Below are 26,485 nucleotides of genomic sequence, written 5' to 3' on the forward strand. Positions count from 1 at the left end.
CGCAACCGATCGCTGCTTTATCGGGTTGTTTCTCGATTTTTATACGTGCCGGACTACCGATGTTGGATTTATCTACCGTGTCAGCGGTTTTATAGTTTAATGAAGATAACAGACCGGCTGTTAGGCTCGCCGAGACTACCGTCTCACCCGACGGAGACCGTGATGTGTGCATTAGTCTTAGGCTCTGCGACAATTTTGGAACTACGAAAAAGTTGACGACTCGAAGAATCGATCTTCGGGTCGGAGATGTTAATTTTAGCGATAGAAGATCCGACGTCTCTGAAATTATGCTCTGCTCGCTTCCGATCCCGACTTAACGATGCGAAAGATTCCACCGTAGGGATCGAGTTTTTTTTTCGAAACGCGAGTCGTCGTTTCGTTCGAGCATTTAGCGTCGTACGAAAGCCCTATCGGAACGAGCTTGCAGAAGAATGCATCGCGAAGAGATGCATTCGGAGGATCGCTGAGTGGATAAGTGCCCCCGGTGATAAACTCGGTGCATCTCGCAGCCTCGGCATATTACAGTGTTTAGAGACCACACGCGTCGACTCGGCCGTCTCGCAAATCGTCTCGCCTAATGCGAGAATAATTTCACCCGAGGACGCAACGGGATCCACGGGGATCGCCGTATCATTACGCATAAACAGGCTCGTTAATCGTCCGCTAAAAAGCATGATCGATCGTCGCGTTGCCAACGCGTTTCCTAGAAACGCGCGTAACATTCTTAAATTATGAATGTAGATTCCTCGAACCGTTTTGCAACGCGATTATTCTAAGCCGGTAACGTGTCTATTAACATAATACACACTGTTGCAACTTCGATCGAAGTTTGCGCGAATCGATTTAACTCCGTTGTTGCGTAACGTTGCGTGAGCTGGAGATCGCGTTGCGGCAAATTCATGGTTTTCGATGCGCAACTATGCTGTTATTTAGAAATGTTTAATCGCCGAGCTTTTTAACGGCTCCAGATGTTCCTTCGTGTAACAACATCGCGATGGAATCGAAATATATGTACTCTGTTTTCGCGAAATTTTGTCCTTTAACCTTTCAGGCACGACGCGCCACTATAGTGGCTTCCGCGGATGTCATCTCTCTGAACGACGCACCAATATAGTGGCTTACTCTACTAGCTCACTCGGTCATAGTTTGAATCAAATAATCGTCTTCATATGCATTGTCTCACACTTCTTTTGTCTTCGCATCGATTTACAACAGTCTACAGGGTGTCCCAAAAATATCTCGCAATCCGGAAATGGCGGGTTCCTCGGATCATTCGAAGCAACTTCTTCCTTTACAAAAATTTTCTTCGAGGCACCGTTAACGAGTTATTAACGAAAAACAGCGACCAATAAGAATCGAGTACGGCTGACGCGAGGCGGCCCAGCCAACCAGCGCGCGAAGCCCAGTTCCGCTCATTGGCTCGATCGCCTCGCGGCAGCCGAGCTCGCCTCTCATTGGTCACTGTTTTTCGTTAATAACTCGTTAACGGTGCCGCGGAGAAAATTTTTGTAAAGAAAAAAGTTGCTTCAAATGGCCTGAGGAATCCGCCACTTTCGGATTGCGAGACATTTTTGGGACACCCTGTGTATACCCTGTACAGTACACATCAGACTCTGCCGTCCAGAGAAATAGCCTCGCGCAGAATTCAGCCGTACCTAAAAGGTTAATAATAACCAGCTGACTCTGAAAGTCCTGCGCAGGGTGTACCGCCATTTTCTCGCTGAAGCGGTTCCCGCCAATTCGGACCAACATGGCCGCCGTCGCAAGCGATTAGCCCCCGCGCGCACCGCGAATGTAAATACAAGAAGACGGAAACCCGGCGTTTCCTGTACACTCCTTGGTGTATGCTAATGCCGGGTCCAAATACACGGCGTATTTCCCTGTCTACATGCTCGCGTGGGCGTACACGATGTAACAGAATACAACGTCTATCACTGTTCGACGAAAATGAAGCCATTCGCGTGCCGGTTACGATCGTAAAACCTCGCGGCGTCTCTGCCGGATATTAATTCTCAAAGAGCTAGTTAACAACCATCCGCGCGAGCATGTAACTTTCATCCAACGTGAATCAATGCGAAATACGATAATGGGAAAGATGACAACATCGCTGTCTTACGAGAACTGTACGCGTTCTTCCATCGTGCCGCCAAAACGGTCTTCCATGTTGGGTTACAGCCGTTAAGCGTCCAAATTCGAACCACAATTTTTCGGACAAATTTAGGATGGCAACCGTTCCCTATTATATATTCCGAATCAGCATGCAAGAAAATACAATCGCGGCGTATTTTTTCCTACCTTGCACGCCGTTTACCCGGGGAATTCAGCAAAATCGTCCAAGACACAGCGCGGGGAGCACTCGCGTTTCGCAACATCTTGGAGCACCACTAATTCAAAATGGCGCGGCCAGATGGCGCCCTGGTTGCGCACGCTGATCAGTGGAGCGCGCGGTTCTTTCGATCGCAGTCCGTTGAAAACACGTCGCAAGGTCATCGCACGAGCGTTCCACGGCGTTCGAAGGTAGCTCGAATCTCGATAGAAGAAACGCGATTCGCGAAAATAATTGCTCCGGCTTCGTCGAACCTACCTTGTCTTCGAGCTTTCGGGTGAACGGCACGCGAACTTTCGTTGGTACGCGATTTTCCCGCAGGAGCCGCGTTCGAACAGGTTCGAAACGGTCCGTCGGATCTGCGCAGGCGCGGCACTTTCGTCGGCCGACTCGCACCTCGAGCGTGTCGCCAGTTATCGCGACACATTTGCGAGAGCTGCCCGCGGTATGTAATTACCGTTTTCCCGTACGTTCAGATTCGGGTCGATCGCCGCGTCGATCGCGTTTGGAACGCGACACGGCTCGTCGTCGGAACCGTGCGGAACAGCTGTTTGGGCCACGTCTCGCGTCGCGACAGTTTCGACGCTTCGTTCATGTTGGCACGGGATCTCCAGCTCGTGCGTTCAAAACATCCGTTTCTTCGGCGAGGAACGCACGTGGGTGAACCGCAGTGAACGTCTCGATCCGACCAGTGACCTTTCAGGCGTGATGTAACTTCATCGCAGTGAAAGACACTCGATCGGTCGTGATCCGTAACGCGCGTGCGCAGCGCCGCTACTGGCGGGACGTCATTTTGAAACGCCACCTGATCGCGCGAGTCCGGCTGTCTCGCGACCGACGCGGAAGTTGTTTGGTTGACGTCTCGCGAAACAATCGATTCGACCAGTTTCGAATACGGTGATCGATTCAGTAGAGCCGTTGCGTCGGATTCACGCGAGGAGTGTCTCGGTTTCTCGCGCGGCCGGCGATGAGTTGAGTCCAGAGGCACCAGGAAAGTGAGGTTAAGTGGCAAAATGCAGTCTACGCTGCCGCAACGGGGGACCAAACAGCTTCGCAGGAACCTCGGACGCGACGCCAATCTGAATTACAGGAATCGATTGGTACGTTAATTACAAAATTAAGTGTGAATCGTTTGTTTATCTCTGCATGCCTTGCAGAGGATCTTTTTCCCGAGGACAATTGAATTTTCTAAGGCTCGGTGCAGGCGACACGACGCGAATTAGTCTTTCATAAGAGCCGGAGTAATTACGTCTGCGTCGTATATAATGTCTGCCGCGGTTCTTTTTTTTTTTTTTGACGCGTGGCAGTGATTGATGCCGATAATTGCCGAACACAATGGGAAAATAGTTCGTGCCGATTGTGGTTGGGTTGCTTATGATGGATGTAGCAGGAATTATTGTAATTGGCCGTTCGTACCGAGTCGAGGTGTTTTAATCGAGAGTGGCAGTACATAACTGTCGTGCTTTGAATGGTTCGGACGTCTTCGTTGCTGAAAAAAATACATTTCTACGCATATGGAACACAATCGTTACTATAGTATAGATATAGTATAGATATAGTATAGATATAGATATAGTATAGATATAGTATAGATATAGTATATATATAGATATAGATATAGTATAGATATAGTATAGATATAGTATAGATATAGTATATATATAGATATAGATATAGTATAGATATAGTATAGATATAGTATAGATATAGATATAGTATATAGATATAGATATAGTATAGATATAGTATAGATATAGTATAGATATAGATATAGTATAGATATAGTATAGATATAGATATAGTATAGATATAGATATAGTATAGATATAGTTACTAGACGTAGACTTTAAATGGTATAGGGAGTTGAGACAGGCGCCATCTTGGTTCTCCGTACCACGGAGGATCTCGTTCTACTTCCGGCCAATTTTTGGGTGAAAAATCTTCTGTCGTAAAAGCATCAAAATTTATTATTATTTGGTGCAATTCTGTTTACAATTGAATTTCTCGCGATTCTCCAGCAAGCTCGAGACGGAACAACGAGGGTTCGACGATCGAACGCGAATTGAAACCGGTTCCGTTCTTGCAAGAGCTTAAATCCAGTTTCCTTTCACCTTCGCGCGAGAATAGTCGGTGTCGTTTGAGTCGACAGAGGTCGAAATGCTTCGTCTAGGCGAGCACAACCAAATCTCTGGCCACTCGAAATCCGAAATCTTTAAACATCTGGCCACCGACCTCCTGTAGACATTCTACAGCAACAATGTCCTTAAACCTGCGAATTTTGGATCTTCAAAGGCTCTTAAATCGATGAGGAAGCATTTTAAATTCTTGCAGATGGTATAATTGTGCTATAAGATTCCATTGGGATCTTGCGAAGGTCCTAGATTTTTAAACCTTCGAATTTTGGATCTTTAAAGGTTCTTAAATCGATGAGGTAGCATTGTAAATGCTCGCATATGGTATAATTGCGCTATAAGATTCCATTGGGATCTTGCGAAGGTCCTAGATTTTTAAACCTCCGAATTTTGGATCTTTAAAGGCTCTTAAATCGATGAGGAAGCATTTTAAATGCTTGCAGATGGTATAATTGCGCTATAAGATTCCATTGGGATCTTGCAACGGTCCTAGATTTTTAACCCTTCTTTTAAATCTTTGATACCTTTAATTGGTGACTTACCGCGTATGCTACCTACATCGGATGAAGGTAATTAAGCAATTATTATATTAGGCAATTATTTTGCGAGGCAATTAGACTTTGCTGGTTCTACATTCGCGACTGAACAGCATATACACTGCAAATTAGTAATACATAGTTCATTCGTGGACGATTAGCGAAGGCTACTTCGTTGTCTCGATTCTGAAAAATCATTCTCTATGGCTCCACGATCTGCTGAAATGCGGGAAATCGTAATTTGATGGATTCCCTCGTAAAATACGGAAAGATCTAGAAAGATCGATTGCCCTCTCCAATTCCTGGCCTGACATTCTTATCTCGTCGACGTTACCAGACCGTAATCTCAGCCGATTTGTTTGTAGCCGGTCTGACAATGCATCGAGATCGCGCGGATAACGTCCCGACTCGATATCGAATTACGCTTACGGCTGCCACCGGTGATTTCAACGCTTGGCGGGCAAGGAATTCGCTTAGGATCATCCGAACGACGTTTCGTCGTCGATCTATTCCTTAGTTTCTCGGCAAATCTTTTTCCCCGCGAAGAGAACATATTTTCTAGGAAATATATTTTCCTTCAGAAATCCACCGATTGGATTGCGATTGTGTCTCGTGATCTCCGAGGCGATCGAAAGGGTGGAAAATCCAGTGACCTTGCGGTGTCCTCGAGACGACGCTACCTATCGGCGTTCCCTCCTCGAGATCCGGACGACTCCAACGCAATCGAGTTTTTCAACCGTTAGAATATCGCTGTCCGTAGGCGGTCTGGTACACTTCAAGGTCACTTATGTTTTTTCTCGGAAGCACTTAGCATACATTACGTCGATCTAGGTTAAGCACATGGTACGCCATCGATAGTGGTTAGATCATGAGCGGTCTTTGTTAGAGCCAGTCGAGAAGTCTCCAGCGAAAGTCCTATAAGATTCATGAGTCACATCCTGTCCGCCATCTTTTCTCATGGCTCGTTTTTCAAATAAATTACTTTGCTACGAAAACGTTTCCTCCTTCTAAATAGCTACTCGCTATTCAACACTCTCGTACGCTTTCATAGCGTTCAACCAGCGAAGTCCCATCGTCGAAGTTACCAAAATTCGTTTCAAACGTGATCATTATTTTTGGGCCATATTGTTCGATGGATCGTCCGGATCCATCCAATCCTACGGCGTAGATCCTGCAGGAGGATTCCACGGGGCATGGATCCGATCGAAATCGATCGTCCATGGTGCCCGGCCAGTAGAGAACGTCCGCCAATGATCAGACACGTCGTCGAGCGGCGCGACGCGTGCTTGTCTCGAGCATCGATGTAATTGCGTCTCGGTGAAAAATCCGTCGACATCATGCAAATCGAATTAGCCAACGGCTCCGCGTATCATTCAAATGATCGACTTCGCGCGAGTTTTCCATCGTTGCGACGACGACGTACCTCGCCCACGCGCCCAGGCGACCCTGACCTACCGACGCGGCGCGGAAAATCTAGCCTGTGCTTGTCAAACTCGCGTTTCGAACGCAAAAATCTTCTCAAAATTAGAGTCTGCATCATTCTGATGTACATCGACATGCGACTGGCACGATTACTCGATTCCTCGAAAAATGTGCAGGCTGTTGGTATATACAACGATACTCACACACACACGTGTCTACATAGGGGCAATAAATACAGGTACAAGCCCGATCTTCTCGAGGAAACACGTATGCATTAGGACTCTTTTTCACCTGGAATTTACCTAAACGAATAGTGGAGAGGGCAGCCTAATTGCATCTAAGGAACTCGGTATAAAAGGACCGCACGTTCCAGTTCGAGACACTTCCCAGAGGACTACAGAGGCGTTCATCAGCCTAGAAGACGATCGGTCGGGCAGTATCTCAGCGACTTCGCATACAGTTACTCTTCTTCGCATAAAATACATTTTGTATCACACATACACGTATTATACATTTTATATCCGCTCGGTGCTTTTTTAATCACTGTATTATATTTGTATTGTATTATTAGCAAATAAACAATTACAAATTACAACACAGGCTCTATATTTATCGTTAATTAAAAAAAAATGCAATGCATATGAAATCGTTTGTAAGACACCGATAGCCTGCGGAATATTATCGAACAAAATTCGTTAAAATCGAAGTTCGACAATTACCAATTCTATCAAATCGAAGCTCAACAATTACCAGTTCCATGAAATCGAGATTCCAGAAAACCTTGCGGCGTCGGCGCATCTCGCAGAATTTAAGCCGAGCATTTGAAAAATACAGCGAACGCATTGTCTTTCGGTGGCAGCCTTCGCGAAAGAAAACGGAACAAAGATGCGCGCGGAGCTCGTCTTCAGGGACAACGAAGACGATTTCCGCGGGACAAAAGCGGCCACCGTTTTGCAGGCATTCTCGGCGCCGCGGATTTGCCACGGTGCATTGTTGAGCAACGGTCTGTTATAGTCGGCGACGGTGATGCACGTTGCATACGAGGCGCTTCGGCACCGGGACGAATCGGTCGAGAACGATCTCGCCGTCGCCGTCGTTGTCGCTGTCGCCGTCGCCGACGGCACCGTCTCGTCGATCTAATCGCTCGCGAAATCACGACGTCGTCGACGCATGTGGAGTGTACCAACGACGATCGGATTCGCGTGCATCCGCCCACGCGTCCGACAGCCTTGGCCGACTGACGATGCTCGGACTGTTTTTATTTTTCCACGGCGCTGCGGCGCACGTCTTCTTTTTCACCTTAAACTATAAAAGATTCGCTGGCGCGAGCGCGACGCCACGTTGAATTATTTATGAGGATCGAGGCTGGGCACGGACGCCTCCTCCGACAGGGTTATCGCATAATATCCGACCATTAAACGCTAATAATAGTCGGCCGGCCCCCCCTCTCCTGACACCTCGCGACGCCGCCGGCGTAATTGCACGATGCACCCACATTCCGCCGGCTTTTTCATGCAACTGCAACCACCCTTCGCTGGTTCCACGCGGATGGGATCATCGACGACCGGCCGCTGCCCTTCTGGACACGTCGGGGAAACCGTCGGTCAGAATTTCCCGTCGTTGTTCCTTCGGTGTTTGCAGAATTCCGTTGACAATTGATTGCCGACGCGACGAGAACGAGCTCTGCTGTTCTACTAAGGCAACGGTTGTCGCATTTCTGGAGAGATTCGCGTTTCGATTAGCCTCGCCAAAGCCAAGGGCAACAAAGCCACGCCTACTCGGCAGCGACTCCGTACACCGTCGCCGTAGGGAGCAATTCAGGTCTTTTCGTCTTTATTTCATGTACATCCGTTCAACGGAGATTGAATAACCTATTTAATCCGGATCCATAAAAATCAGAAGCAACGAGACCACGTCGACGAGCGTAATTCAATCGGTCCTTTATTTTGAATTTACGTAAAATCAACCCTCCGATCACCTTGTCCGCGATCGACTCAACGCCGAAGGATAAACGCCCTATTCGGCCTGGCTCCGTTCAAATCGGGAGCACTTAGGCCACGCCCATAAATGCAATTCCATTATTCTCGCACGTTAATTTCACGTAAGTTCGTTCTTCGAATCGTTTCATCTACGAACAACCAAAGCCTGCGACATAAATTCGACCCAAGCGAATCGACCGCGAGACCACGCCCATTTTGCTCGCGGCTCTCGAATAGGAAAACTCGGGCAGCCGAGGCACGCGCGACCGTCATAGATCGAAGGTTCGCGTTACAACCGTGTCGATCTACTTTTCCGGCGATTTACCGTGGCCCGAACGATCCAGGGATCGATCGATCGATCCCGCCGCCGTTCGTAATCCTCTCGCGTTTCAGTCGCCGTTAACAAGGTTGCGATCGAGAATTTAGCGGGCCGGCTAGATCGCGCGTAATCCATAGAGAAGGTCGTAGGTTGCGGGCCCCGGTAATCGGCTTTCTTTCGATCGGCCGCTGCCATCAATGAAACGCCTAAGCCGCTTACGATTAATGCCGCGGCGATACTGCTCGCAATAAATTTCGATACGATCGGTACAAAGTGCGCCACCAGGCGGCTCATTGTACACCGATACGCGCCGATCGCCGCGGTATGCGAGACCCGGCCGACCGGCTGCTCTAATGCCGAAACGAATACCAACGCGCCCGATCGCAATTAGATCCCTGTCATTGTGTCTCGGATACCTTGCCATCCCCGTTGCGGAACAAAGCGCAGGAATCGTAGCTGTTTTATACCGTTGCTCCGCGGAGCGAGGTGCCGTAATCTCGCGTCGCGAACTCGTTAGCCGTTCTCCGTTTTCATTCTTCGATCGTCGTTTTCTCGTTGATGGTTCGTCGTCGGAAATGCGTTTCGACGCGACGTATCGCGATGGAACTGCTAAGAATTTTCTGTGCGCGAGATGCTCTTGCGAGACGTTTTCTGTAAACGCGAAGCGATCGGCGCGCATCGAAGAGTTCGGATACAATTTCTTTTCACCGCTTGCTCGTCTTTATCTCGATCGAGGAGTCCGATATTTTTAGCCAACGATCTGCAACGTTCGTCGATGCTGTCGAAACTGTAATCGTGCTCGCGGAGCCGAACCAATTGTCCCTCGATCCGTCGTAATGCGGACGCGTAATCGCACGGTGGACACTCGAGGAGGAAAAAGAGCCCGAGCCGCGGAGCTTCTCGAGCTAATGTTCAGGCCAGAAGTTGGTCTCTTGAACCGGCGAATTAGTTTTCATTAGCACCCAGCTGGCCGAACGAACGACGATTTCAACCGCGATGCGATATTGTGCAACTCGGTTCGAGTAGAAGCGCAGAAAAAGCCGCCAAAGGCGCGCCGTCTCGCCGTCGCTTGAACACACTCAGCCATAATAATGTCTGTCCCGGTGATAAGCACGGACGTGCGGCCATCATAAACAGTTCCTTTGAAAGCTTTATCGACGCAGCGTCTGTCGTTCGGTCCGGTGTCTCGTCCAATTTCAAAATGTATCTATTTATTCGACGGACAACGCGCTTTTTTGCCTCAGATAAATAAGGTATTTTACCTTAGATATTTTAGGTATTTTTTAAGTACTTTAAATATTTTAAATAAGGTATACACTTCGAGGATATTATCGTAATTGCGACTCGTCCACTCGTAGGTCCATCGATTTCGTAAGAAACGTTCCGTCTTTCGCAATCGTTTCGCGAGAGCACCGTTTCGCGAGTTTCGAGACTATCTCGACGGCGCGCGATTCGAAATCGCTAGATCTCCGCGACTGGTTTCAAACCGAAGCTATTTATTCCATCCAAATTCTCCTTTCGCGAGATTAGCATAAACATTCGCGACGCGTCGATGATGTACGCGTTAGCCTCTCGCTCGTCGACGGACGTTCATCAATTTCCTCCATATCGAATTCGCGGCGAAGCTCGACGCGAGAGAGCGATCCGCGGACAGATTTACGAGAAATCGTTGCGCGGATCGTCGAGATATTTATTCGAAACTCGGACAAATGGGTTTCGATTTTTCTACCGAGGCGAAGAGAGTTTCCACATTACGGCGATATCGAAGACCGATTACGCGTCGGCGCGGCCATTCTTCGGAGCTTGTTTCCACGAACCGAAACCCTGGTGCATTTATAACGTTCCCGGATTCCGTGTCGCAATAAAACATTTTCAGCCGCGAAACGGTCCGACGCGACGCGGCGCGGCGCAGCGTCTGGAGAACCATTAGCCGCATTAGCAATGCAAATCGTGCGGCGTTCGTCAGGAAATTAATTGGAAAGCGATTGAACAGATGTTCCCCGGGCTACACGATCGACGCGACGGATCGCTCAATAATCGTTCCCCGCGATAAAGATCGCCGCGACAGCCGCGTTTGCGAAACCGCTGCGCCGCCGCCGCGCTCGCAAAAATCACTTTCGACCGCGAATACCTCGACGACGCGACGCGCGCGGTCTCGCATCGATTCTCGATCGGCTCGGCTCGACTCGCTCGAATCGAAAACGATCTTACAGCGATCCAGGAATTCCCGGGATCCTTGGATAGATTATCGGCGATCGCGGGAGAATCGCGTGGAACGCGGGATCGGCGGCGTGCGGCGTCGATCGACAGGAAAATCGCGGACGAGTGACGCGAAAAATATTGAAATCGCGGATTGCCGCGGCTCGTTACGAAAGTCGAGGCCTCGAGCCGTTCTATCGCGATCGACGCACAGTCGCATACCATTCGTGGACCGCGCGTACGACTTAATTTGCCGGCGCGCGACGCAACAAACAAGGGGACGCGTAACGCCGGCTACCAACTATGTACATAGAATACTATGTACCGGCTAGCATCCTCCGGCGAGGCTGTATGTGTGTTGCTGCTGTTACATCACCGCGATCTATCCGATCGTCGGCGCGGCCTGATTTATCGGCGGCTAAATAGCTCCGTTCTTTTAGCGGATCCAGGGGAGGGGATCGCGTTCGCGGATCTTCCACGGGCTGGTGTTTCACAATCAGGAAATACCTGGCATACCGCGGCCCGATCGTATCGCACAACGGCGCAGAAAATGCGGGACATGTGTTGCCACTCGCCTGCTCGCACACATTTTTCTCGCGATCGCTTCGAGGCTGCTGGTTAGCTGTTTGGATAGCTGGACGGTTGGTCCATCTTGTCGATTAAGCCGGTTCGGCACGTTCGACGCGGGTTCTTCGCTCCGGAACAACCTGCTTGCGCACATTTTTCTTGCGATTGTCTCAATTTTAGCATTCGGTGTTCAAAGGGGCAACCCAATGGGACCCAAAAGCTGCTTCACGGAGCAGTTTGCGTCGTTTGCGATTCTAGAATGACGCTGAAACAGAAACAACATCATCTATATCTTTATGTGTCTACAGGGTATCCCAGAAATGTCTCGCAATCCGAAAGTGGCGGGTTCCTCGGGTCATTCGAAGCAACTTTTTCCTTTACAAAAATGTTCTCCGAGGCACCGTTAACGAGTTATTAACGAAAAACAGTGACCAATGAGAGGCGAGCTCGGCTGGCGCGAGGCGACCGAGCCAATGAGCGGAACTGGGCTTTGTGCGCTAGTTGACTGGGCCGCCTCGCATCGGCCGTACTCGATTCTTATTGGTCATTGTTTTTCGTTAATAACTCGTTAACGGTTCCTCGGAGGACATTTTTATAAAGGAAGAAGCTGCTTCGAACGATCCGAGGAACCCGCCATTTCCGGATTGCGAGACATTTTTGGGACACCCTGTATACGTAGAATGCTCCGAGGAGTATTAAATCCAGACTCTTAGAGGATCTAGAATGCTGTTACAAGATAAATGACGTAGAAGATATCGTTTCAGTGATCTGTTTCCTGTAAGTTTCGACCGCTGCGACGTGTACACGATGAAGCGCGGAGGCGCAAACTGTTCGAATAAATTTCCCAGCGGAAGAATGAATCTCTGCCAACGTTAGATCAATAATTTAGCGTCGGTGAAATATTACTTACAGCTTCCGGTATTCCGATTTATCCGCGCCGCAATCGGGCGGATAATTGACTCGAATTTCCCGAAGCCGCCAACAGCCTCGGTGACACGATAAATCCAATCAGCGTCAAGATAGTTGGCGAATAATAAGAGGTTGTCGAATCTGCTTCGACGATCTCGACGATTTTTCCCCGTTCGAAAAGGAAGAGGCGCGTTGCGTCGCGTCGCGCCGCGACGGGAAATCCGAGAGATCGCGACGAAAGATCTGCGCGATCGTTTAAATCGCGTCCGGTCGCCCACGCGGCTGCTGCGATCGTAGCAGCGACGGAGAGAGAGAGAGAGAGAGAGAGAGAGAGAGAGAGGCAGAGAAAGAAAAAGAGAGAGAGAGAAGGAGCGAGGAGAACGGAGCACGATTTCATTCATGCGCGACCCACTTAAATTTCATTCAACGATCGGCTCCGCCAGGAACCTTCAATAATACCGGTCCGCCTTTCTCTTGCCCTCGGAACCTGTCGCTCGAACGGGTTTCCACAACTTTTCCCCGCCTTTTTACGGCCCTGGCGAAAAATTGCCCCGGCGTGGCGCGACGTTTAACAGCGAGCCGAACGATGCTCGATTCATTTTTACGCGCGTCCGAAAGCGAAGGAAATGGAATCGACGGCTCGTCCCGCGATTTTATCGCGCGATAAAACGCGGGCCGCGCCGATTTTTAACGGCCACCGTAAAAGATCGTCCCTCCTTTCGTCGGGGAAATTTAATCTCTCGTTGATGGGGCCCGTCGGTGATTTAACGAGGCACGTTTAACGAACTGACGGACACCTGCGCTTCGTCGCTCGAGCGAGAGATCGGTCGTAGAAGCGAAAGAAATCGCGCTTCGATCGATCGATCGCTTTCGCTCGATCGAAAACTGATTCTTACCGAAACGACGCCGGTTTCTAGCGCTCGAAAATCTTGTCGCGAGTGCGCGGGCTCGTACAGCGCGGCGGATCGAAACGGATTGAAACGGTGCCCGGAAGAAATTCGCGAAAGAAATCGATTATCTCGCGAAGCGGATCGACCGTCGGCCGTTCGCCGGAGCGCTTTATTATTTAGGTTCGCGAGCGATAAATCGCTAATCCCGATCCCCTGCGCCGGGGCTCGACTTACTACTGGCCGGTTCAGAGATAAGCCGCTGAAACGGCTTAATATCGAGCGGCGGCCACGGCACCGGCGTCTTGTTCTCAAACAACCGGTTGCTGATACCGCAACAATATTCCAGCACGGAGACCGTGGTTTATCGGGTACACGACCGACTCGGGACGCGCGTTGTTCCTCGTCGAGCCACTTGCGAACGGAACGTTTATCGCGCGTCGAGCCACGGGAAATGGAATCTCGTGTTACGATATTCCGCGGCGATCATTGTTAGGCGGACTCGCGAATCTTTCGTTTCGTCGCGAGAGACGCTCCCATTAGTTATCTCGCTGAGCGGCCTAACGGGTTTCGTATGCGTTACTTGCATTATTATAATAGGGGGAATGAAATTTTTTAAGGAACGTCACGATTATCCGATTGCCGCGTCTGTAACATTAGTGTCTAGCAAACGACTTTGTCTAGTATCAGATAATTAATAAAAGCTCTTGACTGGAGCTTGCTATTATTTTGTTCTTTGAGCACTCATTTTTGTCTTAATTTCTCCAAGTCCGCAGTTAAAATATTCATTTCAAATAAAACTTAATTCTCAGGGGAAACTTATTATTATTATTATATACTCGAAGCACTCGTTGCACGAGCTTGCTATTATTTTATTCTTTGAGCACTCTTTTTTGTCTTAATTCTCCAAGTCCGCAGTTAAAATATTCATTTCAAATAAAACTTAATTCTCAGGGGAAGCTTATTATTATTTACTCGAAGCACTCGTTGCACGGAAACCGCAGTCGAAATCTGAATAATAAAACGAAACGCTGTGTTTAATCTCCAGAAAATGATCTCCGACCTAAAATAAATCTCTTTCCAGATCTTGTCGCTTGATACGGGCAAACAAATTCCGAGCAATCTAATATCTTTGACAATGCAATGGTCGGAGCCGACATTAGGCGAATAAAAGAGCATAACGCGGCTCGCGTCAGCGAGCAACGGCGCCAAAGCTCGCTTAATTCGAGCCCGGCCCATTATATCTCGTTAAGGGAGAAACTTTGATCGTCCGGCGTCGCATAAATTACGATTACGGCGCTTTTCGACGAAAATCCGCGGCTCGGTTAGGTATGCGAACGCGCCGGAAAGTAGGCTGCGGCACCGCGGCCGCAATAACCGCGCATAAATGCAGATTAGGGGCGAGACCGATCCCAGGTCCCGTGTCCCGATACTCCCGATACAATCTGCATTGTAATTAAATGCCAGCTCGTGTCGTTCGTCGATCATTTTTCGAGCATTCGAACCGGTTCCCGTCGCGGCTTTTCCTTCTTTCCGCCGAGCGGAGGCTCGCCGAGCCTCGATAACGTTGCTTATGGAAGAAAAAAATGCGAACTTAAAATCAATTACCATAAAATTTTCACATAGCTTTCGACTTCTCCCTTTCCTTTCTCTCCGACTGCGGTGTAAATTATGTCAGAGAATCTAGCCGAATTAATAATGTTTGGACTAACTGAGAAAGTATAGTAAATTCGAGCAGTTGAACGACGTTTGCAACGAATCTTGCGAGAACACTGTGCACAGACGCGTCTATAACGCACGGTTTCCAGAAAATAGTTATTTACATCCGACAGGAATGTCGCACGAATTCATTTGCGATTCAAGATCGTAGAACCCATTGCAAAAATGTGAAATAATGTGATTGTTTCGTCCTGGACAGGGACAAACCTATAAAATCGGTGCACCGTCGCGCGTACGATGTTTACGGGCACCTGCACGCGCCCGTACACATCCAGAACCAGACACAAAGCCAATTTGAATAATTGTTATCGGCCGGTGCACGGCGTTGCGTGGGCGAGCCGAGGATTTATTCGGCGACGATTAAAAATCGCGCGATCGATCCAGATTTCGACGTCTGGTGCGTGCTCGAACGAATAAGAAAACCAAAAACATAAAGGCCAATCGAATCAGAATCGAAGACAGAAAGTTTATCGTACGAGTGGTTCGCAATTTCTCATCTTGAAAATCTTCAAATATTACTTTTATAAATTTTATAAAATTCAGAAGTTTATACGTTTATAAGTTTCGGTTGCAGTGTACGTGTCTTGCACTCTGTAACCAGAAATAGTGCAAAACTTTCAATGATTTTTGCATATTGAATATTATATTATATACAAGGCGTCCCAAAAATGTGTCGTAATCTGGAAATGGGGGAATCCTGAGGTTATTCGAAGCTACTTTTTCCTGAGAGAAAATGCAGCCCGTGGCTTCGTTTACGAGTTATTAACGAAAAACACTGACCAATGAGAGGCGAGCTCGCCTAGCGCTTGGCGGCCGAGCCAATGAGCGCGCGAAGCCCAGTTCCGCTCGTTGGCTCGGCCGCCTCGCGCCAGCATATCTCTCCTCTCATTGGTCACTCTTTTTTCATTAATAACTCGTAAACAAAGCCGTGGATTGCATTTTCGCCAAGGACAAACTTACTTCAAATTACTTCAGGAACCTCCTATTCTCGGATTGCGAGACATTTTTAGAACACCCTGCACACATAATATATTCAATATATCGAATATTTTGAATGGTTGCTGTGCCAGCCAGCAGCAGTGCACTGAAATTGAAGTTAAAACGAGCAGCGTCTCTATGGAAGAATGCAATTTCCGTGTCAACCGTTGCAATTAGACGAATCGCAGGCCGCAGAGACCGCGATCGCTCCGAAGGTCCGCCGGACAAAAGCCGAAAGAAAAATTCATGGCCCCGCTGGGATTGATAAATTCACGGTTCCGCGAAGCCGACACGGAAATCCAATTAAAGGTGGAAGCTTCGACTGTGGTGGAATATGGGTCTCCGGTGAAACGTGCGTACACGGACGACGGTCTTCCTTTCGCGGCGATCGTTCGTCCGGCATTGTCCCGTCGGGGTTCCCTCATTGTCTGGCGTTCGTTAGACACCGGAACACGTGACCAGGACTGCGTAACCGAGTCACGGCGCAAACACGGCGGGATTGTGTTTGCTTGGCGGCCACCTACACCAAACAAAGGGGAATGAGTCACGGATTTTATTTCGAGACACCGAGTGGTCCTGAAATAGACCGCGTCCCACGACGAGAAAAGGCGGGACTGTCTATTTAAAGGGCGGGCTCGGACACTTCGCAGAGACTGTCGGCCGATTACGAATTGCGACACCAGCCGGCTACCTTTCGCACGTGGGCCGCGCCCGGCCGCTTCCGGTTCCAGGTGGGCCCGGTCCCTTCTGCGGACCAACGAAAAAAGCGCTCGGTTAACCGGTGGATTAGACTCTCGGTGCTTCGGACTTCCGACTCCTTGGTCTGCCGGTGCTTTAGACGCCTTGGTGATTTAGACTTTAGAGCTCCGATTAATTCTTTTTCGCGCGTAGGCCACTTCCGGTTCCAGGTGGGCCCGGTCCCTTCTCTGGGCCAACGAAAGAAGCGCTCGGTTAACCGGTGGATTAGACTCTCGGTGCTCCGGACTTCCGACTCCTTGGTCTCCCGGTGCTTTAGTCGCCTTGGTGGTTTAGACTTTAGAGCTCCGATTAATTTTTTTTCGCACGTAGGCCACTTCCGGTTCCAGGTGGGCCCGGTCCCTTCTGCGGACCAACGAAAAAAGCGCTCGGTTAACCGGTGGATTAGACTCTCGGTGCTCCGGACTTCCAACTCCTTGGTCTCCCGGTGCTTTAGTCGCCTTGGTGATTTAGACTTTAGAGCTCCGATTAATTCTTTTTGCTAATTAGATCGAGAATTAGATTCGATATTAGACGAAGATCGTCGAGACGATGATTGTCGATTGTTAAAACCTCCCAGTAGAAACAAGCAACTCTTACAAAAACATTTGACATCTGTTCTTACTGGACTGCGGAATTTACGCATTTATGATAATTGGTTGATAATTGGTAGGCGTAATTTGAAACGATAAGAAGACTAGAAGAGTTCTATAGTGTCAATATATTAAATTGGTCTTCGCTGAAATGATTTAACCCCGCGCTGTCACATTGGATCAGTATGATAAACATGTATTTTTTCGATAAAGCGATGTTATCCGAGGAGAATGAAATTAACAATTAATTCGGTATACTTGATAGCGACATATCGAACCGGATCCGAGCGATTCAGTGCGGTAATAAACGTTTATCTTCTACGACATATTTAGAATGCGACTCTTTTATTAGAAACGAATCTCGGAAAGAGAAAATAAAGAGCCCAGCATCCGTCTAATTCGAACCGGTTTCGATTTTCCTCTCGTCGAAATAGCCGTCCAGCAATTCCGAGGATCTCGTCTCAGAAGTGCTCAAAGGCTCTCGTCGCTTTGTCGGTAATTAAGAAGGGGGTTCGCTAGGATGGCCGAGCGAGAGCTTTTGTGGCCGTGCCAGTGGCGGGCTTGATTATTTGAACGCCGAAACGGTGCTTGCTCCGCGAAGCGGTTGGTAAACACGAACACGAGCCGAGCCGAGGCTAGACGAGGCGAGGCGAGGCGAGGCGAGGCGAGGCGAGGCGAGGCGAGGCGAGGCGAGGCGAGGCGAGGCGAGGCGAGGCGAGGCGAGGCGAGGCGAGGCGAGGCGAGGCGAGGCGAGCCAGTTCCCTCGAAACGAGGCAAAAACGTACCGGAAGTGGACGCGTGGCCGGCAAATCTTTTAGGAATCCGTGGCGGGGCGAGTTCAAACGGGCCGTCGTTAAGATAAGATCGTCTGTGGAACACGTACCCTTCCCAGCGACCCGCTGGATATCGGCCGAATCCGGCCCTCGGATCGTCAGAATCGCCCACCGTCGATGATGAAGATGAAGGGAATTCTTCCCGGGGAATGCAGACGAGGATTCTGAGGAGACTCGAGCGCAACCCGCGCGAGGAATCCTTCGTCGTCGACGCGCACTCCGCTTCGAGCGGGCCCCGTTATCCGTTATTCGTCTGAGAACATTTCCGCGTATCGTAGGACGACGATTTTCCTTTCAAATTGAAGCTCGAAATCTCTGCTTCGAGACAATGTTTCCGGATTTCAAGTTCGATGCACCCTTTGAACGCGAGGCCATGTTTGTCATATAGAGAATTCGCCATGTTCGACGAGATGCACGGGCTTGGTAAAATTTTTTTCAGAGACGCCGTTTACGAGAGAATAAAGTTCCATTCTTCTCCTTTAATTTAAAAAAAGAGGAACTTGGCTGCGATTTTTTTTCGCAAAGTTACAGCTCTTCAAAGTAACCCTTGCATTTTCGGCACATAGCACCGGCATCGCCGTCAACGGACGCGCACCTCGGGCAGGTTTCCGATCGGATTTTGCAAAATTGCGCTGATTTGCGTGACACTGTCTTAAAGCAGAGGTTTCGAGCTTTAATTTAAAGAAAGAGTCATCGCTCTACCATGATTTTTCGCGGAGTTATCGTCGGTCAAAGTTGGCCAATATTTCTCCAAAATTGTTCTACGCTATAATCTCGTTGGTCGGTGCATTTGTATGCAACTAGACTTCGTAGCGGATACTATCTTAAAGTAGAGGTTTCAAGCTTTAGTTTAAAAGAAGAGTCATCGTTCTACGTTGATTTCCCGCGGAGTTATCGTCGCTCGAAGTTGACCAATTTCTACCCGTTTCGACGCGATCGTTTCGTCGAGGAAGGATACTGTTGCCTGCGCGATATACGATCACTCGAACGTTCTTCGCTCCACTTTCCGCAAGATTTAACGCGGACCCGGAGACCTTCTCGCTTCTAAAAATCGCGGCTCTCCTTCCGATAATCCTCGATTTCACACGGCTGCCAGTTGGTTTATCACTTTGTAGGCTGCACGAGTGTCCGAGGAGGAAAAGAACTCTTGCCTCCTGGTATCCTGCGCGACCTCCTATTTCGAGCGAGCGTAGGCTAAGTCCTTGAACGCGCGCGTAAAAATCGCGATAATTCCGCGGAGAAGCCAATAAGTCAGCGGCGTCGCCGCGTCGGAAATCCGCCTACCTTGAAGAGAGGCCTCGATAAAATCCCCCGGGCGAGCTCTCCCCGGAGGAACGGGTCTCCGTAGATAAGGAGCGAGACCGGGGCTGTCTGTAAAAGTGATCGAACGAGAGACGATTGTCCATTCGCGGCGGTTCCCACGATCCCCGGTCACCAAACGGGGACGACGTTCGTTTTCAGGTTTCATTAGCCTTACACAGCTAACGACCGTATAATTGAGATCGCGGAGATCGCCGAACCGCGCGGGCCCGTGGATCGTAATTTGCGGAGCTGCTCTCTCTCTCTCTCTCTCTCTCTCTCTCTCTCTCTCTGCCGCGGCTCTCGGGATATGTACCTGGCGGGATCGCCGAGGCGATCCGGAGACGCGGTTCGATGGTTTCGGGGCGCGGAGAGATTCCGCGTGAGAACGCGGCGTCTCGCGGCGCGACGCGCCGCGGAAACCACTCGACTGCTCGACGGCATTTCAACGGGCGCACGTGCAAGAATGCGCCACGAGACCGCAATCGAATCCTCGATACAGAGCGACGCGCGACCGGTTTCGCTTTCCACGTTTTGTCTCTGAATTCTCGCCGCGGATTCTTTATTCCGACGCGCGGATCGCGTCCAGGCCGATGAACCGGCTTCGAGGAAATTAGGAGCAACGAAGCCACGCCCCTGGCTGCGAGATTCGCGCTCATATTCAGCTTCGTACGTACGTAATTTTGCCACGAGACGTCGTCGCGCGACGAAACCTCGGTGTCTTTATTCCCCGGCGTATCGTACAGACTCTGTCGAAGCCGAGAACCGCTAAGCCATGCCCATTTGGAACGCTTTATGCAAAGTGAAAGCCGTAGGAGACATTTCCTGTATCTCTCTGTTTGACTTTGGTTCTATCGGAACGTTGCGCGAAAGAAGACTCGGGCGAAGACACCAACGCACAACGATAGATTCGTCTTGGCGTCTTCTCGATGGGTTTTCCGCTTAGATCGATTATCTACGGGTTAACGATGCGCAACGTATCATACGAGAAACTCCAATTGTACGCGGCATCGAATAAATCGCAATTTCGTTGGAATATTTCGAGTTTAACACAAATTTCAATCTCTAATTGCGTTTATGATAATTCTGTAAATACAAATGCAAAAATATTAAATGAACCTATACAGGGTGTCCCGAAAATGTCTCGCGATCTGGAAATGGGAGGTTCCTGAGGTCATTCGAAGCAACTTTTTCCTTTGCGAAAATTTTCTCCGAGGCTTCGTTTACGAGTTATTAACGAAAAACACTGACCAATAAGAGGCGAGCTCTCCTGGCGCGCGGCGACCCAGCCAACGAGTGCGCGGAGCCCAGTTCCGCTTATTGGCTCGGCCGTCACGCGCCAAATGATCTCGCCTCTGATTGGTCACTGTTTTTCGTTAATAACTCGTTAACGGTACCTCGGAGAAAATTTTTGTAAAGGAAAAAGTTGCTTCAAACGACCTCAGAAATCCCCTACTTTCGGATTGCGAGACATTTTTGGGACAGCCCGTATATATTTCGCAGAAAATTCTTCAAATTGCTGTTTCCTTATTCCGCAATTAGAAACAGTTCAGGAAAGTGGACGCAACTAAGTAGAATTCAAATAAAACAATAGGCCCGCGTTCCCGGTGACGATTTCATCCGCATAGTTGTGAAGAAGCGGGCCAATTATGATATCGCAGCAACGAAATGCGCGGATTCGATTTTCCTTGGCAATGTTGCGCGGGTACGCGCGCGCACGTCCGTCGACCGCGCATCTTGGCCGATGCAAATCGGCCGATTTTTCGCGTTGTCGGATCACGGCGAAGGCTCGATTCTGAAATCTGACTTGCTAATATCCGGACCCTGCGCGCACGCACCGCTTCCATCGACGTCCGACTGGCCGCGGACAAGCTGGCGCTTTTGCAAGTCTAATTCGGAAGCGTGCATCACCTTCCTCGCCGGCAATTAATTGCGATCCTGTCGTTACTCTTCGGTTCGTGCGATCGGACACCGCTCTTTCTTGCCTCTCCATCTTTGTTCCGTGTTTTCTTGCGGCTCGATCCGAATCGGGTCGATCTCGCCGCTCGTACGGTCCTCGTTCTTGCTAATCTTTGTGCAAATTCAAGAATTCCCGGCCGACACGTTCCCAGCCGATGCAAAATTCGTACACCGTTCATTTTTGTTATCATATATGTGCATACATGTACGGTAAATTCTCCTTAATTTTTCTTCGGCTCGCGAACAAAAATGGAGAATTTTGGAAGAGACGCGATTACACGAGTCTCGCGCCTCGTTTTTATGATTGTTGACGATCGGCGACTATAAGAATGAGCCGCCAGGCTCGAATAATCGTATTTCCTCTTCTCAAATTGCCAATTTCTGTTTACAAACTGCAGAAAAATCCTAGAAAATTTACCGTACCATCGTCCATTCGGTTCTGCCCCGGGGACAATTGCGAAACGCGACCGCGCTCCGTCCGTTCCCGTCTCCGTCCGTTCCCGTCTCCGTCCGACAGAGCCGCAGGTATTTTGCACGTATTCTCGCCGGCCGCTGTGGAAGTTTACGTAGAAGGAATTCGATTAGCGGGCAATCCGGCTCGAAAATAACCGACGAAAGAATTCGGTGATACGTTGAACGGTGTTCCCCGAGAGAGTTACGCAACGGAAATGGCACCTGATCAACGCGTGGGCTCGCGCGGTCGGCATCGTGATCATCCTGCGAGCCGTACATTTTATTATCAACGCGCCGAACGAAAAGGAGTCGACGCCGGCGAGACGATTTCCTAATCGAGTCACCGGCATGGAACTCCGCCGACGTCCTTCGCCTTCGCTTAAATTTGCAAATCAGAATCTTCAGCGAACTCGGTTTTTCCGTATAATGAGTTTCCCCGCCGCGCTTCTCGCGCTTTCGTCGCGAAAACGACGCAACGGCGAGACGCGGAATTTCCATCGCGGTCAAACGCGGCGACGGAACACCGGCCAGGATTTTTCCGCGCGACAAGTGTAACGCGTCGAAACGAAAAACTAATTTCGCCGCTCGTCGCGGCGACGACCCCATTCCGAGCGGCCGCAGCCGCGGCCAATTAACCGGAGTCGGCGATCGCCCCGAGATTCCCGATTCGTCGTTGCTCGTCCTTTTCAATTTTACAAGCGGCCGCGGACGTCGCGGAACGCCGCTCGAAAAAACGAGCCAATTCCCCGAGACCAGGAAAGCCGTGCGCGCAACAACCGTCTGCGGTTTTTCGCGCGATTCCACGCCGGATCGTCCCGCGTTCTAGATCGAACTTTTTCTCGCGAATTGTCCCGGCGATTCACGCATTCTCCGAGAAAGTGTTTAATTAATCGTTACGCGTCGTCTCGACGCGCCTCTCGTCGTAATTGCTTCGATCGAACTACCCTTTTTCTCGACATTTCGAAACAATTGTATCCAACCTTCGCAGTCGAGTTCAAGGCGCTACTAAAAAAATTGTCGTATCGCGTTTCCAAAATAATTTCGAAATCGTCGAGTTCGTTCACATTTAGAGAACTGTTAAAAGCGTAATCGTCGCACGAGTCGGAGAATTTAATTGTCTACGTACAGAATGTTTCGGCCGCAAAGTCTCGAATATATCTTTGCACCGTTACACGCGTTATGCTAAACGAACGTCTTAGAAACGCGCACTCGCGGAAGCATTATTCGACGCTAATTTACTGTCTATTCATAAGCCGGTTTACGAACTGTCCGTCGGGGCTGGTGATCGTTGAAATTAATTCGGCGAGATGCGGCCGAAGAGACGCGGCGTTCGGCGAAAGATCGAAGCGAGAATTCGAATTCCGGTTGTCGGATTCGATGGAACGGTGCTCGAAGTCGAGCCGAGCTGCCTCGCCGGCGTATCGGGGACACGAAAGCAGACCACGTCGAGCCGTCCGCTCAATTACGCGCGAATACGCGACAAAATTTTCAATTCGGTCCCTCGCGAAATTGCTCAAAGGCCGCGCGCGCGCGCGCGCTGGGATCACACGCGCCGCGTCGCGAAAAAAAGAGAAATGTTAATACGCGACGATGAAGATGGACGGCCCGAAGCGCGGCCGCGATCATTTCGGCCCGTTTTGTCGTTTCGCCGCGATTACGTAAGCCCTGTTCTCGATTTAATCGAGCGAACGGATTCGATCGAAAAAAATCGGTCGAATATCCGAGGATCGAATCGCGGCGCGAATCGACGAGCGCGCTTTACGGGAGCCCGTCCGCGTGTCGTCGCGTCGGACGCGGTAATTATAGAACGATTATCGCGATCGATTGCGCAAACTCGCCGAACACGCTGAAACAAACGTCTCGAGAGCTCGCGACTGCGAGAAGACTTCGATCCGAGACACCGCACGCGGCGCGGCGGAGAGCCGGGAGATAATCGGCGCGATCGTTCCGCGCTACCGTGGTGGAATGCGCTTTGTTTACCCGCGGGACTGCATTTCGCCGGCTGCGTGCATCCTCGCGTTTTGCATAATTGTTCCGCGAGTAACGAGCGATCGAAAGTTCACTCTCGGTTCTCGGTTCGATTCGACGGAAATTGAACGAATACCGATGGCAAATAACCACGGATCAACGGTGTCCCTGTGATCGCGGTTTTTTGATCGCGTACAGTATATAATCTCTACGGTAATCTACGGTAATCAAAGGGAGACGGAGTCTCGTTCGATCGCGCAGTGGACCGAAAGGGACGGAGACGACGCTCTAAACTCCTTTCGAAGCTCTAGAAAATTGAGAATCTGTTTTCTCTTGATCGTGAACTTGGCGAACCGCTTCGTGGGCGGTCCGATACCGCGATATGGGAGGAGCAAAGAACCGCCGAAGAGCTGCTCCAACCACCCACAATATTGTATCGCGTCGAAAGGATCTTCCGGTAGAATCGTCGCCGATGCAATTGTGCATTTTCCGCGAAGGATTTCGTCGAAGAATCTCGCCGGTCGGCTCGCTGTCATTGGAGCATCGTTTCGTAGACAATGCCTGGAAGAGGGGCACGCCGCGCATTCCCTCTGCCCACGTCCTCGGATACCGTATTACGTGCGTAATACCTAATGGACGTTTACGACGTTAAAGGTGGCACGAAGTGGGCTAATACGAGGTGCCATTTAGTCAGTTAAAGGTCTTTGAAGCCACGTCGTATCGGTGCTCCCCCGGTTCACGCGGCAAATACGTAATTTTATTGTTGTATCAGGCGGTTGCTATTCCCAGCAACCTCCATTCGCCGATGTCTCCGATATTTCAATTTTCATTAGCGCCTGACAAGCCTCCTTCGACCCGAGGTCAGGATCCAGTCGTCCCGGTAGCCGTCTCCCTCTCTCTCTCTCTCTCTCGCTCTTTTCTCGCTGCTTTTTGCTTGGAAGCATTAAATACTTCGATCCTTTATTGTCTATTGTTCAAACAAGCTCGCGGAGGAATAAACTCGGCGATTAACGAGGCAATCGTTTCCGACGCCTTTGGAGACACTGCTGCGTCGCTCCCAAGCAGCTCGGTCTTTGCGCGCACTGGCGAAGGTCTTTGAAATTATTTTCCGAGTCCGACTCAAGGACTTCTGGGTGCGAGAGATATTCCAGCCGCTGCTCGACGTCGACCGTAGAGAAGTATCGCCGTGACAACTAGGCTGGGCGGATCTTTGTGCGAAATCGAAATTCTGTGCAAGTTCAACCGTTTGACTGCTGAGGAGCGCTATCGCGCTCTTCTTATGTCGCTCTTCTTATTATGAAAAAAAAAGTCAGCAGCCAAACGGTTAATGAAAATTGTCGAGTCTTAATCGTTCGAGTCGCAAGCAGCGCGATCGCGCTGTTGAGATTTTATGTCGAGAAAAAGAAACGTGTCCCAGCACATTTCGAACATTGTGGACAACCGACGGTGCGTTACCGATCGTCGAAGCGCGTCCAAATTTACCGAAGCGAGTACATCACAGAGCTCCTTTTAATGTAAATAGTACATTTTACAATGCAATAATACGTTACAAAATAACAATTTTTAATTCGTTATTATCGCGCCGCTTGGTACAGTAATGTCTCCCTTACCGACGCTCAGATTGTCCACGAAAATGGACAATTTGGCACAATTGTACTTTTAATGTAAATAGCACATTTTACAATATGTGGAATAATACTATAATAATGCAATAATACGTTAGGAAATAAAAATTTTTAATTCATTATTATCGCGCCGCTTGGTACGCGGAAACGTGTCTCGGTCAAACCTGCAGCAGAAATAAACGTTGAAAACCAGTGAAAAATTAGCGTCGCCCGCGCGTGTCGGACGGTGGCATTGAACGTGTCGAAGCGTTTTCTGCTCCCGCATAGTGGCCAGATTGAAGAAGAAAGCCGGAGAGCGAGCGATTATCAGCGAGGAAGAATCGGCGCCTCGGCCACGGTGACGCGACTAATTACCTGCTCGGCTGATTGACGCGCGAGGACGTGACGAGAGTTTCTTCGCCGCGACGCGGCGTGCGCGAACACGGGACGACGATTCCTCCTCGTTTCTGACCCCATTCCGTAGGAGAGGAATACGCGCGCGCGGATCCGCGGCCGCGAGGAATGCGCGGAAGAACAAAGGGCGCAGCTGCCGCTGGCCTGGCCGGCGTTAACTCGATTCCCAGTGAATCGAACAGATTGATCGAATCACCGGAGGAGGCCACTTCGACGAGCGAGCCGCACCGTCGAGCCTCGACTTATCGGGAGCAATCTCGCGATAAGCGTGCTCGCGAGGTGCTCCCCAACGATCGGCATTTTTTCGGTGTCGAGACTCTCGCGAGTCGAGACACGAAACCGGTGTCGCGGAGGTAGCTGGACCGTGGAGCCGCGATGTCACCGTCGAGATAGCGCGGAGAGTTACGAACCGCAATTCTTCCGACAATGTTGTTGCCTCTGGTCCCAGAGTCTATTTCGACCGACGGAATTCGCTGACGGTTTATCCGATTCTTTGGCTTGGGATCGCTGCGACTTTTGTCGGCCGATTGCCGGTTGCAATTAGTTGCTGATGGTGAAGAGGAATTTCGTTTGGCGAACGGTTCTGCGAGATTAGAAATGGAATGAGAGCGCTTCGGAGTTTGCACTTCGCGGTTTAGGATCTTTGGAATCTCT

The 26,485-nt window shown here is 49.8% G+C and overlaps 1 protein-coding gene across 4 annotated transcripts in view; it reads left to right on the forward strand.

Annotated features, from left to right (window-relative positions):
• LOC117217915 (sterile alpha and armadillo motif) overlaps nucleotides 1-26,485 on the forward strand; it is a 167,830-nt gene that overhangs the window by 17,151 nt on the left and 124,194 nt on the right. The window contains exon 1 of one of the 4 annotated variants that reach the window (XM_033465804.2): nucleotides 2,769-3,426. The exons of the other annotated variants lie outside the window; for them this stretch is intronic. Coding sequence (XP_033321695.2) covers nucleotides 3,340-3,426 — 87 coding nt within the window. The 5' untranslated portion in view covers nucleotides 2,769-3,339. Of the gene's footprint in view, nucleotides 1-2,768; nucleotides 3,427-26,485 lie in introns of those variants that run through there. 4 annotated transcript variants of the gene reach the window in all.

Source organism: Megalopta genalis, chromosome 1 (assembly GCF_051020955.1).
Source record: "Megalopta genalis isolate 19385.01 chromosome 1, iyMegGena1_principal, whole genome shotgun sequence".
Classification (NCBI taxonomy): Eukaryota; Metazoa; Arthropoda; class Insecta; order Hymenoptera; family Halictidae; genus Megalopta; species Megalopta genalis.